The sequence below is a fragment of the Calonectris borealis genome, chromosome 25 (genome assembly GCF_964195595.1).
Source record: "Calonectris borealis chromosome 25, bCalBor7.hap1.2, whole genome shotgun sequence".
Taxonomy (NCBI): domain Eukaryota; kingdom Metazoa; phylum Chordata; class Aves; order Procellariiformes; family Procellariidae; genus Calonectris; species Calonectris borealis.
The window spans coordinates 2,999,755-3,024,036 of NC_134336.1; the positions used below are offsets into that span (position 1 = coordinate 2,999,755).

General features: G+C 47.1%; 3 protein-coding genes across 8 annotated transcripts; 1 reads left to right on the plus strand and 2 right to left on the minus strand.

The window, feature by feature from the left end:
- Positions 1 to 74: 74 nt before the first annotated feature.
- On the minus strand, positions 75 to 7,131 carry ZBTB8OS (zinc finger and BTB domain containing 8 opposite strand). 5 transcript variants are annotated; one of them, XM_075173271.1, is made up of 8 exons: positions 6,841 to 7,131; positions 5,263 to 5,447; positions 3,815 to 3,839; positions 3,124 to 3,245; positions 2,808 to 2,890; positions 2,364 to 2,416; positions 2,068 to 2,104; positions 75 to 1,369 (listed from the first exon to the last, which is right to left on the minus strand). In XM_075173271.1, exons 2-8 carry the CDS (start codon positions 5,348 to 5,350, stop codon positions 1,283 to 1,285), a joined length of 495 nt encoding a protein of 164 aa, XP_075029372.1. In that variant the 5' UTR covers positions 5,351 to 5,447; positions 6,841 to 7,131; the 3' UTR covers positions 75 to 1,282. The 5 variants fall into 5 exon arrangements, with proteins under 5 accessions (XP_075029372.1, XP_075029373.1, XP_075029375.1 ...); XM_075173272.1 differs by having other exon boundaries at positions 7,014 to 7,067; XM_075173274.1 differs by lacking the exon at positions 2,364 to 2,416 and having other exon boundaries at positions 6,841 to 7,102.
- A 58-nt stretch (positions 7,132 to 7,189) lies between these two features.
- On the plus strand, positions 7,190 to 16,010 carry RBBP4 (RB binding protein 4, chromatin remodeling factor). 2 transcript variants are annotated; one of them, XM_075173278.1, is made up of 12 exons: positions 7,190 to 7,409; positions 8,409 to 8,556; positions 9,228 to 9,373; positions 10,634 to 10,807; positions 11,582 to 11,697; positions 11,850 to 12,010; positions 12,135 to 12,261; positions 12,367 to 12,444; positions 13,591 to 13,667; positions 13,784 to 13,841; positions 13,937 to 14,047; positions 14,879 to 16,010. In XM_075173278.1, exons 1-12 carry the CDS (start codon positions 7,394 to 7,396, stop codon positions 14,942 to 14,944), a joined length of 1,278 nt encoding a protein of 425 aa, XP_075029379.1. In that variant the 5' UTR covers positions 7,190 to 7,393; the 3' UTR covers positions 14,945 to 16,010. The 2 variants fall into 2 exon arrangements, with proteins under 2 accessions (XP_075029379.1, XP_075029380.1); XM_075173279.1 differs by having other exon boundaries at positions 8,412 to 8,556.
- Positions 16,011 to 16,432: 422 nt separating this feature from the next.
- On the minus strand, positions 16,433 to 24,282 carry SYNC (syncoilin, intermediate filament protein). Its single transcript, XM_075173277.1, has 4 exons — positions 23,541 to 24,282; positions 19,712 to 20,999; positions 18,280 to 18,404; positions 16,433 to 17,030 (listed from the first exon to the last, which is right to left on the minus strand). The coding sequence occupies exons 2-4, from the start codon at positions 20,990 to 20,992 to the stop codon at positions 16,967 to 16,969; spliced, it is 1,470 nt and encodes a 489-aa protein (XP_075029378.1). The 5' UTR covers positions 20,993 to 20,999; positions 23,541 to 24,282; the 3' UTR covers positions 16,433 to 16,966.

Sequence of the window (24,282 nt, forward strand, 5' to 3'; positions counted from 1 at the left end):
AGAACATAGCACAAATGTAATTCACTGGTGTTAAAAATCCACTGGCCAAAATTATTCACACACAAATCCATTAATTCTTTCAGTCCAAGTTTTATTTCAGCATTGAAGCTTTCTCAAAAAATAAAAGGGATTTTATCTCTCAGTCTTCACAACATGGAAATAAATCCAGATCTATCTAAGATGACTTTACAACAAAATAAAGATGAGACACTACCTCCAGAGGTGAGGCACTTGTAGCATTTACGATAAAAAAAGGTCAGGCCAGCACTACACATTACATTAAATGTTCACATTACATTAAATGTGCCCCTCACATTTAAATAGCAATGGCAGATAATGCGCATTGGCGGTCCTGCGATTTAAAACAAAACACACTTCCGATTATTTTTGATTCAGTGAAGTCCATCATCCATTGACATTAAAGGATTGCCTGTATTGTCCTTTCTAAAGGAAGAAATGGAACCCGATTCAAATCATCTGCTTTTTAAAAGAAGAGAATCAGCTTTCGCAAGACATAGTTGGGAGCAAACCCGCAGAGAAGCTGGTGCATCCCTTTCTACAACGGCAGCAAAGCTGCCTACTTCTTAGAGTGATAATAGGTGCCATCAGGATTCCATGTACATGGTCACATGCTTTTTGATTTCATGTGGAAATTTATTTACAGCAAGTCAGCACCACCTGCTGGCATGACCTTTTTTTTTTTTTTAAAGTACTCTGGAAGGTGTGCTGGTTTGTTTTTTTAATTGATATACTTTCTTAGGTGTCCTTTGAACAGTCAGAAATTTTTCTACATGAAATCTGACCCACTGCAGATATTTCGGACCCTTTATATATGGAGGAGGGATATCACCTCAGAATTAGAATATTCAAATCTGCAAATGAAATCATATAGATTAACATTATCTCCTGCCACCCTACAAAAAAGGTAGTATTTTAGCTAGCAGCTCCACTAATTTCTCTGTTTAGTTCATATAGCACCTAACACATGTATCAGCCTTCACAGCCGACCACTAGCATTTCTGAGAGACTTTCAACCTCTACAACTCTCTCTCTTCTTCTCAACACCCCCCAAACCCCAACTAGTTCTTTTTTTCCTGGCATGCAGGAATTTGTCTGGCTCACCATCCTCAAGTCAAAACAGAGACTGACATTCCCTGCAATTACTCCCTTCAATTTATGACTTGAATTTGCCAATTCCTTAGTTACTTCCACAGGGATTACAGTTTTCAAGGGACTTTTGCCAGCCAATGAAAAGTATCCACTTGATCACATTTTTCTTCCTTTAAATATCAATGATGACAAAGACTTCTGGCTTTTCGTCTTCACAGATCTGCATTGCCGAGTAAGTTATGGCTTTGACCTCTGTGCCCTAGAAAGAAAAGACACAAAAAGACACATGGATTTTCTAAATGACATCCCTTGCAGCAGTTCATAATACACAGTATTTACCACCTTCTACAAATGCTACCCAGTTTAATAGTTTTTCTCCCCAAAAAGTTGTTCCGATGATTAAGAAAGTTGGCATACTAATGGCAAAGACCTGGCCAGGCCAAATAGTGAAGAAGTAATTCTTCCCTTATCTTATTGCCTCTTGAATACTACAAATTGCTCCTCTTACCTCTGACAGAACATCAACATTTGCTATGCTAATACTGACACAGCTAAGGAGCTGGTGGGGAGATATGGATTTGCTTCTAGTATTTCTTTAGGTGGGAAGAAAAGGCAATAACTGGCTAAGCAAAAAGCTGTGATAATAGTGTGAAAACCAAACGCATGTACGCATTCTGAATATAGATTGGTTTACTGTGTTATCAGCATCACAAAAAGGAAGTCAACTGTTGAGTTTTGCTAGTGCTGAGGAAGCATCAGATGCTCAGGTCAACAGTTTCGGGAACTCATTCACAAAAAACAGGCAGAAAGTGAGATCTTAAGTTCAGTGCCTGTGATACCATTCAGACGCGTTTATACTTGGATCCCTTGAGAACTCAGAGGTCTGATTTAGAAGACACCACCCTTCCCCATCCTACCCCTAAAATGTAAAAGATGTACAGATGAACCACTGCATACCTGAGGGTGTTTCGGTAAAGAGAACTCTTCTCCCCACCTTTAAAGGCAAAAAGAAGAGAGGTGGTTGTGATTTTGTTAATATTTATCAAATGTTAAAATTAGTTTCATTGATGAGCATAGGGTAGTGAGATTTTCATTTAAAACCTCAAAGGAAGAAAAAAAGAAGCCCACAATCCACTTCTTAGAAAGCATCAGTGAACTCCAGCACATGACAGTACTTCAGAGGGGTTACTCTGAAGGCAGTATGTGCGTTTTCAGTAAAGATACTCATTACTCAACTGATCGTTTAAGCTCACCCAATTGATCTTATTTTGAATTGCATTCGGTCAATGTAAAGCACTTTCACCTCCTGCAGAAAAAGCAAGGGGAGAAATATGTCAGTAACATTGTCTATCTTCAGGCAGAAAGTCTCAGTAAATCCCATTTACAAGAGTTATATTCCACTGTTTAGATGGAATCTAAAACCAGAGGATCTGAGCAGCCTCAAAGAGACTGCTACTTGCAGGCAGCAGAGCTGCCCCGGTCAGAATAATGGCAGCTAGTGATTGGTGTTTGTGATAACAAAGCTTAAAAATTTGTTTCTCAAGTCCTTCTGCCCCGGTATCTTCAATTCTCCATGTGTTGTGCTTAAGTGATCTGTTGTGTCCCCTTTTTCCTAAAGTAACATTGCATTCAGAGCTGGTATTATCAGAGAATAGCCTCGACCTACAAATGGAAAAAGAACAAAACAGAACACTTACTCTGGGTATAAAGAACTCATTAGCACTGAATTTATACAGCCACTCATCCAAGAAGTGGAAGAGAAGAGACAACATGTCATGTCCTGCATGGTTGAAGCAGAGAAGATAGTCAGTTGATTGTCTCAGCAAGAACATCCAAACGTTTTTAAGAGTACGTCAGATGTACAGCTTCTGCATTATTAGAAGATTCAGATTAGTAATGCTTAATTAGATTTTAATTAACTGTAACAAAACTACATCTAAAGATTCAAAATTTTGGTACTCTTCTCCCTCAGGGTTCATACAGTTCCAATATAAAAAGTCAACGCAGCCTTACCTTCTGCCTCTACCTCTACTGTATCCACAGGTTCCACGGTCTCTGTATCAGTCATGTAGCCAAACATGGCCATAACGCACTGCTCAAACGCTTCTTCCAAAGTGTCTCCCCAGGCATGTAGCCTAAAAAAGACATGGGATAATTTACCAGACCGTAACAAAAAAAAAAAAAAGTCCCAAAGTAACATGCAGGTGAGAAATCGGAAGATGAGAATTAATGCAAAGCAAGTGAATGAACAAAAATACTTGCTTTTCTATACCTATGCATTTGGGCAGATTACAAGAAATTTTCCTTCTTGCGGTTTGTGAGAAGAGCTTCTTGGGAGAATATGGAAAATAAATGCTTTACCAGACAACGAGAAAGTTCTTTCCTAATATGGCTAATTGATGTCTATAAAAGTGAACTACTCAGAAGAAATTTGGTTTAAAAGGAAGAGATTAAAAGGAGATTTCAAAAGACATTTCCAAATAACAGAGGCTTAATCAGAAGCACCATAGGAATATTACATAAGAAAAGAAACCAAACGTGATTCTCTGCTCTCCCAAGAGCAGAAAAAAAATTGACCATCAAAAAACCCAGCGTGTGACATTTCATAGTTCCATAAGGTGTACATCTGCAACCAGTCTTTGACAGGTATTCCAGTTTTACAGCAGTGTTGTCATACTGAGAAATCCCAGCTGCCCATACTTACTGCACATCTGCTGTGTGATCCAAATCTGAGGGAGAAGGAAAAAAGAAAAGGCATGACATCACCAAACATATTTTAAAAATGAGGATTAAAAAAAAGGAAATCAGATATTGTTGTTATAACAAGAACTTTTTGCATTCATTTTCAGATGTGAAATAGCGATAATCTATATTCTAGTATATTAGAAGAAGTTAGTACAGGTGGGATCTTGGATTACTTCTACCAAGCAGAAAAACAGTGTTTAATATAATTCTGTCAGTGCGCTACGTGTACAACGCTGTGTGCGAGGTATGGCTGTTGCAACAGAACACGCTTCTACAAGTTAACTGCAATAAAAAGAAACTTTAACCAGGAGTAAAGAGTTTTTGCTGAAGTCTGCAGGACTGAAAATTATTCATGCAGAGGATGAGATTTGCAAATATTTCCAGCTCAGTGAACAAATATACCTGTCCACACCCAAAAACACCTATTATGCAAAAAGGAGAACTTTAAAAAAAAGTATGTAATACAAAATAGAAGGCACTCTTCACTAATAAGGTAGGATTAACATCCCAAGCATGTATTAAATTTTACATTAACATCATTTATATTCATTTAAAGGAATGAGAGAAATGCAAAATTATACCAGGTTGGCAGAAACAGAGCTAACTTGGGATGTAAAATAAATGCCACGCCATGATCACTCTAACTGAAAGATTGTTCTGATGCTGTTTAGATCATCCACACACTATTAATGGATTCTCAACAACGGTTTCTAAAGCAAACAAATTCCAGTGGATGTAAAAGAAGAATAAAACCTCTTCCAGTTATGGAAATAGCGTGACTATTGTAATATGTCACCATATTTCTGCACTGCTATCAAATAAAGATCTGGACACATCCTAAAAATATATATTCTAACAGAGTAATAGACACTGTCCCTCCAGACAGACACTGCTGAAACAGTCAGACACTGAATGGTCTCCTGTGAGCGCCTTAAGCTAGCCCTCGGGCTGCCAGCCACTTGCTTGACATGTTCTTAGAAGACATTCCAGGGGTAGGGAAAGGGAGAGATAATGATCTTTTAGTAGTGCATGTAAGAGGAAAAACACAGCACAAAAGACCAACACACCCTTGAATATCAATTCCTGTATAAGAGAAGTAGAAAAATGTACTGCCTTGCTAAGAAACAGCTTGAAAGGCGAAAGTTTTCAAGGTGAGACTTAACTAATTTATTTCTATTGCGATTTCTTTAGCACCCATCACAACAAAGGCATTTATCTGTGATAAAGAAAATTGTAGTATTAATTCAACTACAGATGCATCCCACAGTCTAAACACATACGATACCGGCATATTAAGAAACCCCACGTGTCTAAAAAGCATATCCTGCTACCTTCCTTCCCCTCCCTCCCCCTCACGATTGCACTGTCGCACGTACGCTGCATCTGGATAGCGTTAAAAACACTCACATTCATATTTCTTATTGAGCGGTGGGTATTTGGCTTTGACAGCCTTCTGCTCCTCCGTCAGGTTGTAGTCCCTCTCATCGGCTGCCATAGCTGCTGGGCTTGAGCAACACTCGCTCACTTCCTGGTGGTAGGAAACATGGCCACCTCCGCCAGTGCTTCAACCCTGCCAGGCTTCCCGTGCGGTGCTGCGGTGGAAAAGGGAGAATTGCCTCTCAGTTCGGTTTTTCACTTGATAGCAGTTTGGTAACAGTTGTAGACAGGCTCAGATATTTAAAACAGGATATTAAATGCATGTAATTTAAGTTGTTTGCTACCAAAACTGTCACTGGGGGAAGTTCAGAGTTCAATCCTACACCACTTGCCGCATTAACTGATACAAGATATGCTCAGCCAGTGGAGTCAAGGCATTACAGTCCTTACAGAAATTGTGAACTTTGGCCTTTTCTGGGAAGAACCTTGTTTCTTCCTCCTTGTTGCGTACAACACCAAGCATTTCATTCATCCTCAAATAATAAAATACAGTAATAATGAAAAATAATGAAAACAGCTGTGAAGTGAGTAAAACTTTCATGCTTCAGATAACTGAATTTTACAGCTGAGGGTACTCAGCCCACTGGTACTTTACACAGCAAGCTGAAATATGCATTGCCTCCAAACCCCTAGACACGACCTTACACATGATTTTTCTTTAGGAAAAAAAGTCTAGTTTTCTCTTAGGACAGGGATTGTATTTAAGCCTTCAAACCTAGAAGCACATACGTAGCAGATACAACTATCACACAAGTGCAGGGGTTTTCCTATGTTCCTTTTCTTGCAGAATGTTTTTTTTTAATTAAAAAACAAAACAAAACAATCAATGAACTGTATCAAATCCCCATTTAAAAGTCCAGTCCTCAGACCAGATCTTAGTAGTTGCTGTTTCATGTAAGCTTTCATTTGTAAATCTAACAGACACAAATTGGAAAACATGATTAACTTCAGGCTAATTAATTTTCCTCGGACAGGACCTCCCCAGATTTCCAGATACAATAACTATTCTCACTCTTTCTTGATTTTTTTGTGCATTACAAGATTTATCCACAGCTGAGCCCAAGACTTCCCCAAGTAATGCAGATGCTAGATTTACAGATAGCACGTAACATCATTACTTTTAAACAGGAGTGGTTCTTATTCTGAGGCTTAGAAACAAGACTAAACAGGATTTCCAGTTTCTATTTTCAGGTAAGCGTATAGGTATGTTCCAAAAAGTCTGAAATTGAGAAGCCAGTGCTCCTCTTAGGGAATAAACCCAGATGAACACACATTTTGATTTTAAACCTGTTAAGCCTTGACTGCGGACAGTCAGATCCAGGACGGATCACCTCCGGTTACCCACAGCAGGCCGATCAGAACCAGCTACATACTAAGGAGAGCTGTCTGTAAAGATCACCGCTGCACTGAATTAGGGAAAAAGGGAAATTATTAGTGATTATAGACAGTTAATAACCCAAGAGCAAGTTGAGGATACTCCGAAGGTTTCTGGGCAGCCCTGTGAGGAAGGAGGGCCATGAGGGCCGGGCCCCGGCCCTACACACGCACCAGTCCGGTCCGGTCCGGTCCGGTCCCGACACGGTCTGCCCACGGCTGTGGTGACCGAAGGAAACCGCAGCCGCGGGCCTTCCCGCTCCCAAACCGGGGCCTCGCCCAAGAGCCGCCCCCAGCCCCGGCCGCCGCAGAGCCGCCCCTCAGCGCGGGCGCTGCCGCTTTAAGACCTGAGCCAGAGGCGCGCGACGCCCTCCCCTTCCCCTCCGGAAAATGGCGGCTCCCAGGGGAGCTTCAGCAGCACCCTCCTCCCCCCCGCCTTCTTCCCGGCCGCCCTCCCACGTGACCTCCGAGCGCGCTCGCCTGCCCCGTGTCCCCTCCCCGTGCCTCTCGCCGATTGGCGGCCGCCGCCCGGCGGCGGGTGGCGATTGGCCGGCGTTGGCGCGCGAAGGGGTGCGCGGCGCCGGAGCGGCAGGCGGCGGGGGCAGGAAACAATAGAGCTGCGGCCGGAGGGGTCCGAGCAGGGAGCGGAGGAGCCGGCCGCCCGCCTCGCCCAGCCCAGCCCGCCCCGCCTAGCGCCCCGCAGCCGCCCCGCTCCCCCCGCCCCGCCATGGCGGACAAGGAAGGTAGGGCTCGCGGCGCGCCGCGGCGTGGCGCAGGCCCCGCGGCGCGGCCTCCTCCGCTCAGGGCTCCGTGAGGCGCGGGGTGCCCCCCCCCCCCCGCAACGGCCGCCGGTCTGAGGGGAGCGGGAGCGGGGGCGGGGCCCGCCGGTCCCCACGGGTATGGCCCGCCGCGCTACGCGGCCGCCGCCTCCCCTCGCCCCCGGGCCGCGCGGGGGAGGCCTGTGGCCCGACGCATCGAGGCGGCGACGCCGCCCGGGGGGGGCCTAGCCCGAGGCCGGGTCCCTCCGCCCCTTCGTCTTCTGCTCCGTTTGTATCCGCGCCCGAAGGAGAGCGTTTGTATTTTCCGAGTAGAGGCCGGGGTGCTGGTAGCCGGTGGGCTGGTGTAAGCGGGGAGGGCCGCAGAAATGCTGTGCCCTGTGAGGGGTGTGGGCAGCTGCCTGCCTAGTGCAGACAAAGAGATGTCACCGGCCACACAGCCGCGTTCCGTGGGTGTGCTCCCAGAGGTCTTGCTGCACTCATTTTCTTTCTCTGGCGGAGGCTGGTAGCAGATGGTACGAGAAAGTGTGTGAGAGAAACGAGGCAACAGAAGGAGCCTTGGAAAACTGGATTTTGGGAACTGGTAGTTCAAGGCTGCACCTAGACCGGTCTATTTAACAGTAGTTGCTGGACCTCCTGTATTTAAACATCTTTACAATTCTGGTTTTTGCCTCTACAGTATCCTGTGGCACCAAGTTTCAGAATTTTATTAAGCTGCTTCTGTTGAGATGATGAAATTTGACATAGTTAATATTAATTCCAAGCGTTATATCCAGAAACAAGGATTAGCATGTGCAACAGAGGATTTTTAATCATCTAGCAACTACTGCAATAGAGTAGTCATAACAGCAAACCAGGGTGTGATGTAGTTGGCTCTTTATTCAATTGCCCACTCACAGTGTTGTGCGTATGTTGTAAATACATTCATAAAGGCTAATCCTATGCATTTTTTTTTTAAAACTTTAGCAGCCTTTGATGATGCAGTGGAAGAACGTGTGATCAATGAAGAGTATAAAATATGGAAAAAGAATACCCCCTTCTTATACGATCTGGTAATGACCCATGCTCTGGAATGGCCCAGCTTGACTGCTCAGTGGCTTCCTGATGTAACAAGGTAAATCCTTTTGCCTTTTTTTTTTTTTTTTTTTAAAAGCCGAATAAATAGTAAATCTAGGATCACTTTTTGTTTAAAGTAAGACAGTAAGTGCTTCCTTTCTGTCTCAAGGGCTTTTTGTACCCTTCCCTTGCCAACAGCAAGTTGAGGACTATGAACACTAGAGAGATAATCAGTACAGACATTTTTAATTTGGGAAAATGTCTTCTATTACTGAGAAGATATTTTCACACATTTGGTTTCCATGTTTTTCTTCTTCCAGCTTCACACACCCCTCCCTTTTAATACGCAAGAAACTACTCAAAAATAGAACTAGATACAATTTCTGTATAACCACCATTTTGTCCTAAGCTTCCATAACAACGTTCTGCTTGCAGTGAATGTTCATGCCCTTCAGAGCTGTACTCAGGAGGAGCTGCTACGGTCTCTTAAAGGAAGGCATGGGAATGGTGGTCTGTCAGAGTGTTGTGCTATTAGAATTTTAGGTTGAGATCTTGAGTTATGATAAGTGATTTCCTCTGGAGGAAGTGAGTTTGGTGTTAGAGCAGGAGAGCAACGATAACCTTCAAGAGTGTCATTAGCGTTAGAAGCTGTCATCAAAAAATGTTGTAATTGGATCAGTATTTGTGTAAACCCCTTATTTTGTTTCTCATGTAACTCTTCCCTTGCAGACCTGAAGGCAAAGATTTTAGTATTCACCGGTTAGTCCTGGGGACCCACACCTCAGATGAACAAAATCATCTTGTGATAGCTAGTGTGCAGTTGCCTAACGATGATGCACAGTTTGATGCTTCACACTATGATAGTGAGAAAGGAGGTAAGGGAGCAAAGATGTGGACCAGGAGGAGTTCTAACCTTTTTTCCTTCCCTTCTCAATAGAATATTTGTCTTTCCTTAAAGTTCAAGCAGCAAAGTTCAGATATTACTTCTAAACTAATCAATTTATAGACAAACACTGTGGTTTTTGTATGTATGTAATGTCTTAATAATATAACGATGAAAAAAGAAGGCGGCAGGCTTATTGCAAATGTATGCATGTGGGGGAAAACGTTACCCCTCCCTATTTCTCATCAGGAATTGACATTGAATTTCATGGAGTACTGCTTATTGGTATTTTTATTATCACTTTTGCATTACATAAACTCTTCCAGTAAGAAAGTCACTGATATAAAAGAATATTTTATTTCAGAGGAGTGTAACATTTCAAATGTTCTTCTCTTGTCTGAATTCTGCTGCCTGATAGTTGTGCCAGCCCCTCTTGGATAAAAAGATTATTGTGGTTTTTTCGGTATATCAGACTTGAATTCGATGCTTTCTGTAATCTTAACTGACTGTCAGCATTGTTACAAGTTAGACATTTCTCATTTTTACTTGCTTGAATCAATCTTTCTACCTGGTGAAAGTCCTTAATGATCCAATGTTTGCTCTTCTTTTTGCCAGAAGCCTGGATTGTGCAATTAGTATTTTGATCTTTGGGCTTCTTAGAGTTATTCATGAACACAATGTTGTCTAATAAATACTTTGTTTCTATTCTATTTTAGTATTTCTCAAAAATATACTACTACGATTTAAAAACAAAACAAACAAAAAACCCCCTCTTTTTGCCAGAATGGTGCTGTGCAATTTTGTGAAATACTGAGTTACTGTGACTTTATAAATAAAGATAAGGTAGCTTTAGCAAGTTATATTACAGTCCCGTATCTTAAACGTGGTGCAGCAATTTGTTATATTTGAAAGTGCAGTTGCAGCACATTTGTTTCAAATGTACAACACATCTACATTATAGATAAGAGCTTTAGATAAGATACATTTGGGGCTTGTGTTGTTAAATTTGAAATAGTAAAAAATTTTCGGGAAGAAATGGTCTTTAGCTTAGCCAAAGTCTTGATATTTTGATGTTACAAATACGCATGTTTAAAACAACATGCCATTTGAAAACTGGATTCTTTCAGTTACAGTTGATCTTGTGACTCTCTTTCAAACTAAGTGCTTGGTAGTACCATTAATTGAGTCTGGATCTTTGTGTCTTCATCTGAAGCTGGCTTATTATTTAAAACTACTAAATTTTTATTTCCAGAGTTTGGAGGCTTTGGGTCAGTTAGTGGAAAAATTGAAATTGAAATCAAGATAAATCACGAGGGAGAAGTGAACAGAGCACGTTACATGCCACAGAACCCATGTATCATTGCTACGAAGACTCCATCCAGTGATGTCCTTGTCTTTGATTACACCAAACACCCTTCTAAACCAGGTGCCTGCTTCTTTGTTATGTCTGTGCTTCAGAGATCAGCCAGCCCTTCCTTAAGAAAAGGTTGATGTAGTGAAAAAGAGGTTAAAAAGTTTTGTGGGTTGCATCTCTTTTGTGATTTTAGGGGAAAGTAGGTATTTAGTGTAAAAGGTTATTTTGTATGAAGCTTAAGTGTATGTATCCTATATGTATCAATAGAAAGGTATGCTTTTTTCCTTTCGCTGTTTTACTGCATGTTTTGTCATGTCACTGTATGTGTTGGTATTTGGGTGGTGGAAGGTGGCTTTTTGGAAACTGAATGATTTGCCAGGTAGCTGAGCTGTTGTCCTGATATCCTGTAAGGATGTTAAGTCATTTACTGATGAACTTGTCAAGATCGCATAGAGTAACTAGTTCTGCCGCTTGTGGGGAGGATCAGAAGTGCCTTTCTCACTTTCAAAGTGCAGTTGGAGATGATGAGAGAAGGAAAAATACTGCAGGTACTATAGCACTAATTTAGAATGGACCACTGCTAGGCCATCCAGCCAAAAAAAAAAAAAAAAAGCAGCTTGGAAAAATTTGCAGAGTGCTTTTATTAAGCTAAGAAGGCAAACTGCTCTGTGTTGTATCAGTGCATTCTGTTTTAATGAGGTGATTCTTCAGTCGGGGAAAATGCTTGAAAGGATAGAGAATGTCAAAGCAAAGTTTAGTAAAGCACAGTAAAGCTTAATGCCAGGTATTCCAGGGTATGCTGGAAATGATCCCAGGCACTGGAGTTCTTATGCCGCCTCTTTACAGACCCTTCTGGAGAGTGTAACCCTGATCTGCGTCTTCGTGGACACCAGAAGGAAGGTTACGGGCTGTCATGGAACCCAAACCTGAGTGGGCATTTGCTTAGTGCTTCTGATGATCATGTGAGTACTTTAAATATAGCTGGGGTACAATCTGCACTTTGTGTCCCTTGGCAAAGGTCAAAAATGTTTTGGTTTTGAGGGGCAGGAGGTAGGGGAGGTAAAAAGAATGTCTGTCTAAAGATGCGATTTTTAAAAATTTTATTTTTTTAAAGACCATTTGCTTGTGGGATATTAGTGCTGTTCCAAAAGAAGGCAAAGTGGTGGATGCAAAGACCATCTTCACAGGGCATACAGCAGTAGTGGAAGACGTATCTTGGCACCTGCTCCATGAATCTCTTTTTGGATCTGTTGCTGATGATCAGAAGCTCATGATGTAAGTGCGGTAATGTCGTCAGAAACGGAATGCTTCTATCCCTCTTGCTTTCCCATCTGCTCCTCAGTCCCTCAGTAAAATGGGATATAAACCTTTGTTCCAATTCCATGTTTTCCCCTTACAGCTGGGACACTCGGTCAAATAACACCTCCAAACCTAGTCATTCAGTGGATGCTCACACAGCTGAAGTCAACTGCCTCTCTTTCAATCCCTACAGTGAGTTTATCCTGGCTACAGGATCAGCTGATAAGGTACGTCTACTTGAACTTGGAACATACTTGTTTAGTTTCTGATGTGTAAATGGGGATGTATATATTCGTTACTTCAACAAAAAATGTTTGTATGTTTTTTCCTAGACTGTTGCTCTATGGGACTTGAGGAACCTAAAACTGAAGTTGCACTCCTTTGAATCACATAAAGATGAAATATTTCAGGTATAACAAAATGTCTTTCTTTTATGCACATGGACTTAGTTCTACTTAGCTGTCTGGAAAAAATGAAAAACATTCTTTTCCATTCCACATTTTTATTAAATGTACTTGCACTTAAAATCTCATATATTCTTTTCTCTCATCTGCTTATACTTTTCTGGCTTATTGTTGTGGAGCTGTATAGCGCTGTGTGTGGGGTAGAGCTCCAGTACAGATAAGAGTGTCCAGAAAACCAGGGGCAGAACGTGACAAGGAAATGGTTGAGAGCTTTGACCACAACAGAAGGGTGAAATGCTAGCAGTACAGAGTAAATGTAAATTATTCATGGCAGCAGATTGAAGCAGGGAGGCACAATGAAATGGCTGCAGTGTTTGCATCTTCTCAGCTTGGTCCTGTAGGAAGGCTTTAGCCGGTACCCGTTAAAGGGGATCACTGGAACGTCCTGTGACAATGAAAAATTGTTAATTTTGCTGGTGTAAATGTAGAATATTAACATCACTGGGTAGCACGTGCTTAGCAGATACAATATTTTCATCTCCAACTCATGCCTTACTCAGGAGAAAAATATGTAGAGATTTTTTCATAGAAGGATTTCTAGTTAAGACTGTAGTTACCTCTAAATAAAATTACACACGGAATCTTGAAATGTCAGGTTAGTGTGCAGAATTATGTGTTCTTTTCTAATCCTGTGATCCTATTAAGTGGTATGTTTTGGAGAGATTTATCTCCGGCAGAAGTAGTAGATGTGAGCTTTTGGGCAGTTAAGCTTAATTACAGTGATTTCTTTTCATGTGTAAACTGTACCTACTACTTAAGGAATCCGTAGTTTATATTTGTGCAATCCTTATTAAGGCAAGGAGCAGCTAATATCCTTGAGAGCTGTTAGCACTTCATAACACGTGGTCTTTGTTAGAGGAAAGGTTACATGTGGTACCTTTTTGGTGCTTGAATGCCTTGTTAGTGTATGAATGTTCACAAACCTACCTCCTGTGTTAGAATGTTATTATTGGGCACATTCATATTTCAAGTTAATATCAATTTGAATTCTTACAGACCTTTCATGACACAAAGTACAGAGGTGTTTGTTGTGAATGTCTGTCATGTTACAGCTTCTTAAAACTAACTTCCTTTCTAAATTCATCTTTGTAGGTTCAGTGGTCTCCCCATAATGAAACTATATTGGCCTCCAGTGGCACCGACCGCAGACTAAATGTTTGGGACTTGAGGTAAATCCCAAATCAGTCACGTTGTCCTGACGAAATATTATTGATGAATTGCATCACACTTCAAAAAACAAACAAAAAACCCCCCCACCTTTTCATTTTTCCTCCCTTTTTTACAGTAAAATTGGAGAAGAGCAATCCCCTGAAGATGCTGAGGATGGTCCCCCAGAGCTGTTGGTAAGTCTTTTGAATCTCATTGATTGTTTTGACTTATTATTCATCCCTGCAATGTAGATTTGAAAACGTTCCCCTTTTTGTTTCCCCAATACTAGTTTATTCATGGTGGTCATACTGCAAAGATATCTGACTTCTCCTGGAATCCCAATGAACCCTGGGTAATTTGTTCTGTATCAGAAGATAATATCATGCAAGTCTGGCAAATGGTAAGTTGTTTGGGAAGGTGCAGGAAGTGGCAGGTGAGAGATGGTGTTGAACTGCCTGGATTTCAACATTCCTGGTTTTATTTACAGCTCTCAGCATGACTTGCTTTGTAGCACTGCCGAAATCTCAAAGGGATAGTGAAATCCACTTTAGGTTTTGTTGAAACAATGGTTTAAAAAAACTCAGATGTTTTTCTCATGATTTAAAAAAAAGAAAGTACTGGTGAGAACCGAAGATGAAATTGAGGTTTCTGTTAGTTACTGTCTTAAAGAATGAAATCTTTGCAAATTATATAAATATCTTCCTGAAGATGGAGAGGGATGGTGGTGAACAGGAAGTTTTCTGACGCTGAATTACCAGCTGTTGAAGGTTTTGGTAAACAATCTTGTATCGTTTGAATAACCTTTTGCAAGACCATACTCCTAGTTTTGTTTTTTTTATCTATAAATTGGTTCACAGGGGCTTTGTTCTTAGCAGCCTTCCACATAGTTCTTTTGGATGGTGCTGCTGCTAAGTAGAGGATCTACTGAATGTAGACATAATAGTCTGTTAATTGAAGTAAGTCTTGCAGTGGTCTCTACTTTAAGAAGGCAGATTTCCATAAGCTACAGTAACTTACAGGGTCCTTATGAAATGTTTTGGAGACATGACTGTTACGGAAAAGGTCGTTTGTGTTGCATCTTTAATGTTAAATGGCCTTGAGGGATCAGGGATGGGTAATACAGAACTGCAGATGAAAAACTTCCACAACTTTTTGTAGTGTTCTAGCAGATGCAATCCTGTTCAATGTGGTGGTTAAATGCTTCTTCAGTTCCTCCGTCTCTGTCTTGCAGGCGGAGAACATATATAATGATGAAGACCCTGAAGGAAGTGTGGATCCAGAAGGTCAAGGATCCTAGATGACAACCTTTTCCCGTTTTTAGTCTTTTTCCTTCTCTTCCCTCTCGACCCTGATATTGACTTAACACTGGTTTTGAGACACACGTAGACTTTGTGTTCAGCCATCCTTCTGTAGATACCATCAGCAGGCTTTTTAACCCAGACAGTGAGTACTCCCTAAGAAAAGGGCTTAGCCCAACTCAGCTGGTACCGTGCTGTAGCTCCTTGGTCAGATTTCCTCCAGCAACCTCTTGCGTATAGGGCTGGCTCTCCCATTTTAGCTGCCTTCATCACACAGAGCAAACTTGGTTTTGTTGTTTTTTCTTCTTCTGTCTTTAGTTTGCTACAGCTGCGGGCTTTTGCCTAATTTAAACAAAAGTTAAATCGGCAGAGCTGCCGGAGTATGCTTGAGCCCATGGAGATGATACAAGTGTTAATCCACTGGCAGTTCAGAAATGGAGTGTGGAAGGTCTTGCCCTCTTCAGTACAACTCAGAAGTCTTGGGATTCCTTTAGTTAATCTGCACCTTGTGGATTTTTCTGCCTCTGCAGATACAAAACAGACTTGCAGATTCTGATTTGAACTGAAATTAAATTTCTTTCTGTGTTTTTTGTCTCTACTGGTAATTCTGGGTTTTTCATTCCTTCCTTCCTTCCTTTCCCTTTTCTCCCGTCTGCTGGGCGACAGCGGTTTGGATTCGTTAGCTATTCCTGCAGAGCATTGTTCACCTTCCATGTATTTTGCTCTATTGTGTGTTTCTTGAGCTGTGTTTTCACATATATTTCTTTCCTTTCTGTGAAATGGTTTTTAAAACTTGGGGCCACCAAGTTGTAAAGGTGTATGTTTTTACCAACTGATGTACCACAGATGGCATGCCCGGTAACCTAAAACAGCATTGGTAGCTGGTATCTGTAAAGCAAATTAAATGTGGATGAACTACTTTTTTTAGGAGTTAGTCCTTGACCACTAGTTCCTGCACATCTTCCACTAGGGTGTCCTGTTCCACCAGCAACCTGTTACTCTCCATGCTCCTCGTGACTAATTGTGTGTAAGTGCTTCAGATGGAATAAATTTTTTCTACATAAATGCTGTGTAGCTCTGTGATTTTTGTGCGGATGTTTTCCTTCTGCACTAACTACTTTGTCGAGAGTAAAGTGTACCTTTTCAGAAAGCAGAGAAAGCAAGGGCATAGTCTCTACCCTATGTGTCCTGCGGTGCTGGTATAGATATTCCTTAGTTTGTAACATGTGGACGCTTCTCCCCTTCTTGTTTCTGCTGCTTTCTTTGTGAAATGAGTGAATGAGAACTTGATATCCCCAAGCAGTCGAGAATGCACTGAAGTGTGCCTTCCACCTGAAGTGTGCTGCTGTCTGGATTTTGGGATTGCCTTTAGCCCTTACCACAGAACTATTTTTTTTTGTTAGTCTGCAGCATGAATAGTCGGATACCTTACAAGTACACACAAGCTTGTTATTTTCTCTTTGAGACGCAGCTTTGAGAATTAAAAGGATCCTTAAACTCCGACCTTTATTTTCAGTGTGAGACTTTATATAAAGTGGAAACCTATTATCCACAAACTAGTTTCTGTGGCCCACAGTGGAGCATGTCACAATACAGCAGAGACCCTTGAAATACAAAAGAAAATCCCGTTAAAAGGATAAAGCTTCTCTTGCATGTAAACTTTAAAAATTAAGCCCCTTAACACTGGCTTCCAGAACAATACTTTCTGCGCAGGCTTATACAATCCACCTGTGGAACAAGACAAGATATATTTTCTGAACACAGCAAAACATACATCTGTTACTCTTCATAAATGTCCATTGTTCAGTGCAAGTATTGTTTTCTCTGCTCCTCTTTGGAAAAGCAGTTTTACTACACGATTAACAGCAGCACCTTGAGAAATACACACAAGCAAATGATTGTCTGGTATTCCTGGCTTTGGGCAGCTGCTGTGCATCAGGTAGGATAAGCAGCAAGAGGAGTCGTCCCCTGCAGATGCCTCTGTCCTTTACTTTTGCTACAAAGAGGAAAAGTCCATCCTTCTAACAGTCCTGGTCTGCTTTTTCTTCCGATTTGCAAAGGTGTCCGTAGATTTCTAGGCAGCTCCTGTATGGGTAGAAAGTAAATTTAGGCTACTGAGTATTTACATAAAGTACTCTGGATGGAGAAAATGGGGAAGGGGGACAGATGCTACTTCTGAAAAACATTCTTTCTTTTCGCAGTGTGGAAGAAAAGTCATTAGGAAACACTTAAACTGGCTCAGTACCTGGTCTTGTGAGCAGGCAGACCCAGCCCAGCCCTTCCAGAGCCCTTGGCAAACAAACCAGCTTTAACAGAAGGGAATGTAATTTTCGGTGTGAGCTACGGGAGACAGCAGCTCGGAGCCGTGCTTAACTCTGAGGTCCCCGGTGCAAATGTGAAACTTAATGAGGTGTCCTGACACATGAGAAGCCTTGCACGCTATCGCTTCCAGGGACGGCAATTTGTAGATTGCCGGGAGTTAAGAGGCTGCGCTGCTGCGCCCGGGCTTAAATATTGGTCTGTGATTTAGACGTGTGATTTAGAAGGACCACAGCAGCAAAGACACGGGGTTGTTGGGATCTGGTCGGAATCGCAAATGCAGTTACTCTCGTGAGTACATCTTGGAATGGCTGGTGACGTGACAGGCTGAAACAGAGATCTCTTCCTGTGCTTACCATGCTAAAGTCTTACCTGGATAAAAGAAAACTGTACCTATTTGTGGTAGGGAATATCTCCCGTGGTGCACTTGCATGAGGAGGTTTGAGTGGAGAAGGGGAAAAAAGAATACTAAAGTAACACAGAAGCTATGGAAAATGGTTAAGAGTTTGTACAGCTGAGGTTGGAGTAACACAACAACACAAAGTTTGGTGACTAAAATAGTCCACAAACTTATGGACATTTTCTGAAGCTTTGAAAAATCCCGTGTCATAAAGAAGACCTGAGTGGAAGCCGCAGCAGAGACAGTTCTCTCTCACTGAAGAGCATCCACAACGGTGTTTCCCAAACCTAAACCTCAGCTCCTTTCCACATATTCCTAAGGAGACCGGCACTTTGGTTTAAGTTGCCATGCCTGCTTCTTGGAAAGCAACCTCCACTCCTTGTGTACAGGAATTTCCACCAAATCCCTATTTGCTGGATGGCGAAAGGTCTGGAGTTCCCCCTGTGCTGCCCCACCAGACCCCTTGCTCACGTGCTGGCCATGTGCCCGGGCACCAGGAGCAAAAGCCCACGGTGTCCAATAGCTCTGTGACCATCAGCCTCTCTTCTCCACCACCCTCCTCCTCCCAGCCCCTACCCAGCCCCTCCGCGGTGCAGGGACGAGACACAAACGGACTTGTAGATGGAGAGCTCCTGGTGGAGGCTGGTCCTCAGCTCCTCCAGTTCCTGATTCTTGCGCTGCTGGAGCTGGACCCCGTTCTTCAGCTCCTTCAGCCTGTCTTCCAGCTCCTCAACCTGTTCCTGGGGAGCAAGAAGACAAGAGTGGATTAGGTGGGGGAGAAAGGCTGTCTCAGTGCCCATGCTCAGCTCCTGCCCACGCTCTCGTGGGGCATCTGCCTGCCGATGGTGTTGGTCTGGACAAAGCACCGCCAGGCTGATAGCTGGCCAAGCACTGTCTTAAAAAACCTCTGCAAAAAAGCTTTGTTTTATTACAAAGGTGGGAGCTTGGGCTGCGATGTGATGCGTTGGGTCCTTAGGTTTCTCTTGGCTGGTTGGTCCCCTACACCGCTTTGTGTGTGTTTTGAGAAGCTGTCAGAATTGTATAAACCTATGAGTCAGGAGAAGATAAACAAGGGATTTGGGAAAAAGAAAATGTGGAGGCACATCAGGGATGCCCCAAAGTCCTGTCCTCCAAGGGACAGCGGACTTTGAAATCCAAGACGAGCGGTGTCACGGGCGCTGGTGACCTGGTCCCCAGCTCAGCAGGGAGGAGAAGCGAGGGAGGGGGGACGCCGGCTTCCAGAAGCTGCTCAGAGCCAGGCTGGGAGGAGGCAGCGATTACGAGCCGAGAACAGGGTGTGTTGAAACGGGGGAGATTAATTGTGGAGCCTCCTTGCCAAATGTGCTTTTGTAGATATTGAATTGCCTTGTCCCTCAGGACAAGGTGCCCGGGAGGGGACGCCTGGCGCAGCCAGAAATAACCCTCGGGGGAGGCAGCCCGGCCCCGGGGCTGCGGGCACAGGAGGTGAGACCCTTCCTGGCAGTGGGAAAGGCAGGATCTGCTCCCGCAGGGCTGGGCTGTTAAAGAAAAGCCACCTTTATTTAAAACTGACTTTTCCAAGCGCCTCAGCTCAGCCCCCGTGCCAGTACAAGCTGCGGCAAAAGTGCGGTGCCTGTGCTCAGCAGCATCGCTCAGCTCTGCCACCGGCCCGCTCTGGGAAGGAAACCCCCCGTCCCCTCCACCTCGTCTCTGCTCGCTGGGGCCATTTCTGAGGGGCAGGTCAAAACCAAGTGAGAATATAATCAGGAGAAACCTTTTTTCCGGCAGCTCATCCTGTGAAGCCCCAGCACTTTCCCACCGCACCCCTGTAACCTCGGGTTTGCCCCGCGCCCAGGGGCTGCTGCTTCGCCTGACCTGTGCCAGGGCGGGAGGTGCTTTTGCCTTCAACCAGCAGGAGATATTCCATCTCCTCACCCTCCTCATCCACCCCGCTCCTCCCCTTGGCCCTACGAGCAAGATCTTCAGCATCCACACTTCACCGGCTGCAAAGAACGACTCCCACCCTCTAAACAAGAGGGTGCGTGGGGTGCCCAGCCGGGGCGCGTACCCGGTACTGCCCGACCTCTTCATCCCGCTTCTGCTTGACGAGGACGATCTGCTCCTGCAGGCTCCGGTTCTGCAGCCGCAGCCGGCTGACCTCCCCCTGCAAGGGCCGCAGGGCTTCCTTCATCCCCTGGATCTCCCCCTGCATCTCCTGCAGCGCCTTCGCCCCCGCCTCGCGTCTCTCCAGCAGCCGCAGCAGCTGGGGCTCGTAGTGCTCCTCCAGACCCCGCCGGCTCTCCGCCACGAAGCTCTCGAACTCCACGGAAAGCCGGCGGCTCTCCTGCAGGTACAGGTTATCCTGCCGACACGGCGGTGTCTCCAGCCGTTGCCTCAAAACCTCCTTCTCCTTCTCGCAGGTCTCCTTCAGCCGGGACAGTTCGTCGGAGAGCTGCCCAGCCTGGGTCTCCAGCTTGCCCTGGTAAGCAGCGTGCTGGGAGAGGTCGTGCCGCCGGCTCTCCAGCTGGTACTGGCAAGCCACGCACTCCTTCGTCACCTTGAAGAGCTTCTGCTTGATCTGCCGGATCTCATCCTTCAGGTTATCCCTCTCCAGCTCCACCTTGGCCAGCAGCCGGCAGGCCGCCTGGATCTCCTCGTGGGCATGGCGGATCTCCTGCAGCGCCGGCTCCCGGAGCTGGGCGAGCTCCGCGATCAGGCTGTCTCTCTCTTTCTCCAGCTGCTCGACGGCTTCGATGCACTCTTGGAAGTAGTCCCCCAGCTCTTCGAGGGTGAGGCACTGATGCTCCACGCCATCCGCGTCCAGGGGGCTGCCTGCCCCCTCTGCATCCATATCCAGCGGGATCCCTGCCCCATCTGCATCCGCGTCGGCTGGGATCCCTGCCCCATCTGTGTCCATGTACAGCGGGATCCCTACTCCATCGGCATCCGCGTCCAGTGGGATCCCCGTCCCACTTGCATCCACATCCAGTAGGATCCCTGCCCCATCCACATCCACATCCAGTGGGATCCCTACTCCTTCTGTATCCACATCCAGTGGGATTCCTGCCACATCCACATCCAGCGGGATCCTGGCCCTGGCCGCATCCTCATCCAGCTGGAGCCCTGGCATGTTTAGCTCCGAGGAAGCATCCTCGCCGTCTGCCTGCAGCTCTCGGCAGGCGTCTGGGCTGCCCCGGTGCAGGGGTGTCCCCCCCACACCCACCGCTGGCTCTAACGAGCTGCGCGAAAGGTCCGGGTGCGGAGCAGCACCTGCAGCCGCTCCCTGCGGGGTTGAGGATGCTCCGGCTTCATCCAGCTGCAGCTCTGGAGGGGGCTCAGGCTCTGCCATCAGGTCCCTGGAAAGGAGAGGACACGTGAATCAGAGCAATGAGTGTAACAGGTCCCTTCCACTCCGCCCTGCGAGATGCGGGTGCCCCGCAGCAGACTGAGCTGGGGGGCTCTCGCTGCAGCCCCGCTGCCGTGACTGTCCCCATGTCACCCAGGGGCTGTGCAAGCCGGGCAGGGCTGCCCTTGCACGCTCTGATGACAACTTCGACCCAAACTGTTGGCTTTGGCCCCTCGAAACCCTCTAAAAGTGACTGACTGCGACGGAGGAAGAGCGAGGGACGCAAACCTGGACCCCGAAACCAAGAGCTACTCCAGTGCCAGTGGGAGCTGCCCATTGTGTCGTGGCCGATCTCCCCAGCAGCACCAGTGTGACCGGTGAGATGAGAGCGTGGCTGCTGTGCCCCTGCCAAAATCTCGCACCTGGGGTGTCACACACACTGTGCACCGCCGGCGTGGGCACTGCCGGTAAAACTTGCCGGGATTTTAGCAATGTGGCATAACCTCACGGCAAGGGAACACGCTGCTAAAGCGCAGGCGGGCTCCAGGATGGCTGAGATGGGGTAAAGCCCTGCAGGCGCAGCGCCCGAGCGAGCGGCAGCTTCTGCAGCAGGAGCCCGGCGAGCTCCGCTTTGCAGAGTCATCCGATCCGTCATTATCCCCAGCCCCGGTACCTGCAGCTGCCACCACAAAATACTCGCGTCTCTCGCCCGGGTGCTATTTGGGGAAGGATGGAGAGGACAATGAGCTGCAGCTTTTCCTGCTGCCTCCAGGAGCCGGGGCCGGTGGGTTCGGCAGGAGGATGCTCTCACCTCCCGGCCACGCCGCTGAGTTCATGTCTAGTCATCCCCCAAGGAATGAGCGCAGGCTGGCACTCGCAGGCAGCCCTCGGCTCGCGGCAACGGCTTTAAGGAAAGAACTGATTTTCACCGATACTTTCTCTCCTAATAAGGTAGTTTTCGGCAGCGATGACACATCGCAGCCTCGGACCCGACGGCCCGTCCGCTGGAGAGGGGGCAGCGCCTGGCAAGGTGGGGAAAGGGCTCCGCTTCATTTTTCCTTGCCCTCCTCTGGTGCCAGCGCTTATTTTTCAAAGTTCTTGGCTCTGCTTTGCCTCCAGCAGCGCGGGAGGGGAGGACGGCCGTCCCGCCCTCGCCGCGGGGCGCGGGGGCTCGTTCCCACCCGCCACTCCTCGTCCCAGAGCCCCCCAGGTGGGCAGCACTCCTGGGTACCCGCCCTCCCACTCCTGAGGGTCCAGGGATGCTTCCCCGGGTGCTAAACATCAGATCCCCCCCACCCCAATCCTCCACCCCAGGCTTTGGCAGCCCCCTCGCCTGCCCCACGCCCCCCACCTCACCAAGGCTCCCGCACCCACGGGACCCCACGGCAGACACCAGCTCCTTCTCCGCTCGCCCCAGGCAGGCTCTTACCTTCCTCCCCCGGGGCCCAGCACCTCCGGCTCTGCGCTGCACATGGGCTTAGCATGGGGCGGGGGGGGGTTATTAATAAACAGGGCTGGAAATCAGACTCCCCGGAGCAGCCGCTTCGGCCGGCCACCGCCTGCGGTGCCAGCTGCGGGCGGCTGCCTCCCTCCGCCCCGGAGAGCGGGAGGAGGAGGAAGAGGAGGAGGAGGAGGAGGAGGAGGAGGGCGGGGAAGGCCAAGCCGCCTGCATCCTTGGCAGAGGCAGCCGCAGGGGCTGGCTGCAGCCAGCCCGCATCCCTGGGGAGCATCCCCCGCAGCCCCCCATCCCGCTCCGGCTGTTCCCACCCGTGATGTAAAGCGGAGGTTCTGCTTTGTGCAGCCTCAAACCCTCCCACGGGGCTGGGGGCTCTTTCCTGGGAGCCACGGGGCCCCATCCTGCCGGGGTCCTGAGCAGGGTACGGGGTGGCCGGGATGGGGACAGCGGGGTGCCCGGGCGGTGGCCCCTGGGGCGCGCGGGGTTCGCCTCCAACGCGGGCGGCTGGAAGGGGAAACACGGGAGGACGCAGCACGTGGGGGCCAAATGCTGCGGCCTCATCCTGTGCACGGAGCGGGGAGCTCGGCGGGGCGCTGGCCGCGCTCCCCTTGGTATTTATTAAAGCATATTGATGTATTAAATACCAACATCTCGGGGGTCTTTAGGTGCCCCAGGCTGACCCTGCAAACACCCCGGTAACGGCAGAGTGCGGCCTCCGCTTCCCCTCCCACCCGTAACCCCGAGCCTGCCCCCCCTTTCCCCTCTCTTTCGGGGATGGAGGGGGTGGCGTGGCCGCACTCCCGGGCACCCGGCAGTGACGCTGCCCTCGCTGCTGCCTTCGCTGCCCACAGATGTGGTTTTGCACCTCTGCTCACCCCACAGCTCTGCTTTCCCCCAGTGTCCCCCCCATCCTCCCCACCCCGCGGCACCCTAAACCGGCCCTTCGGCCGTTATATTATTAGCATATATTTATATAAAATACATATTTTAGATATATTGCCGCGTTGGCATGGGTGCAACAGCCCGGGGTGGTGGCACAGCCAGCGGGTGCTTGGCCCGGCCGCCCCCCGCGGTGTTAGAGCCAACCAAGCCTACCTCTGCCAGGGCCCGATCCTGCCCGCTGCCGCCGCGGCTCAGGAAGTCGGCGCTCGCCGCTCAGGAAGTCGCCAGCTTACGTGCCCCAAAATCGCCCAGCAACGCGCACCACAGCTTGCAACATCGCCCAGTGCCACCCTGTCCCCACGTCACCGACACCGTCACCGACACCTTGCCCATGCCTTGCTCGCCGCCGGGCTGCCGAAATCAGGTTTAAAATAACTGCGCTCGTCCATCTCCCAGGAACCGAGCTTTAAAAGGAAAAGGATGATTTGGGTGGGTTTTTTTTCTTTTTTTTTTTGTTCCTGTTGCTTTTTTCAGCACGACCCACCTTTTTTTTCTCTCTCTCTTTTTTTTCCATGAAGCGCCTCTATTTGCGCCGAGACTTTTGACTCAATAGGAGAGGAATGCTGTTAATTCGCACAAGTTGCGTGTATAAATATATATCTCGAGCTAAAACTGCCAAGGGGAGAAACCTGCAGGTCGTGCGGGCTGGGTCTAACAAACCCTTGTAGGGGATGGAGGGGGCGACGGCAGCGGCGCTGCCGAGCCCCGGCTGGGGTTTATCTGACGAGCTGCCAAGGGCAGGGTGGGGATTGAAAAGGCTCAGCTGTTCTCCGCTCCGTAAGAGGATCCCCCGGCCCCGGCCCCGGCGCGGGGCTGTTTTGTGGATATAACCAGGCAACGGCCGGCTCGGGTGTCAGCGGCCGGACCCCGATGCTCTCGGCAGAGCCCGGCCGGC

Bases quoted from the DNA above. Each gene is read 5' to 3' on its own strand.
- RBBP4 (XM_075173278.1), top strand. The intron at 11,698-11,849 runs GTGAGTACTTTA...ATTTTTTTAAAG, and splicing joins TTAGTGCTTCTGATGATCAT to ACCATTTGCTTGTGGGATAT. The intron at 13,668-13,783 runs GTAAATCCCAAA...CCTTTTTTACAG, and splicing joins CTAAATGTTTGGGACTTGAG to TAAAATTGGAGAAGAGCAAT.
- ZBTB8OS (XM_075173271.1), bottom strand. From the start codon at position 5,350: ATGGCAGCCGATGAGAGGGACTACAACCTGACGGAGGAGCAGAAGGCT. The intron at 3,246-3,814 runs GTAAGTATGGGC...TGTCTTTTTTAG, and splicing joins GATCACACAGCAGATGTGCA to GCTACATGCCTGGGGAGACA. The intron at 2,105-2,363 runs GTGAGCTTAAAC...TTGCCTTTAAAG, and splicing joins TTCAAAATAAGATCAATTGG to GTGGGGAGAAGAGTTCTCTT.
- SYNC (XM_075173277.1), bottom strand. From the start codon at position 20,992: ATGGCAGAGCCTGAGCCCCCTCCAGAGCTGCAGCTGGATGAAGCCGGA. The intron at 18,405-19,711 runs GTACGCGCCCCG...CTTGCTCCCCAG, and splicing joins AAGAGGTCGGGCAGTACCGG to GAACAGGTTGAGGAGCTGGA. The intron at 17,031-18,279 runs GTCCGTTTGTGT...CTACCCATACAG, and splicing joins CAGGAGCTCTCCATCTACAA to GAGCTGCCTAGAAATCTACG.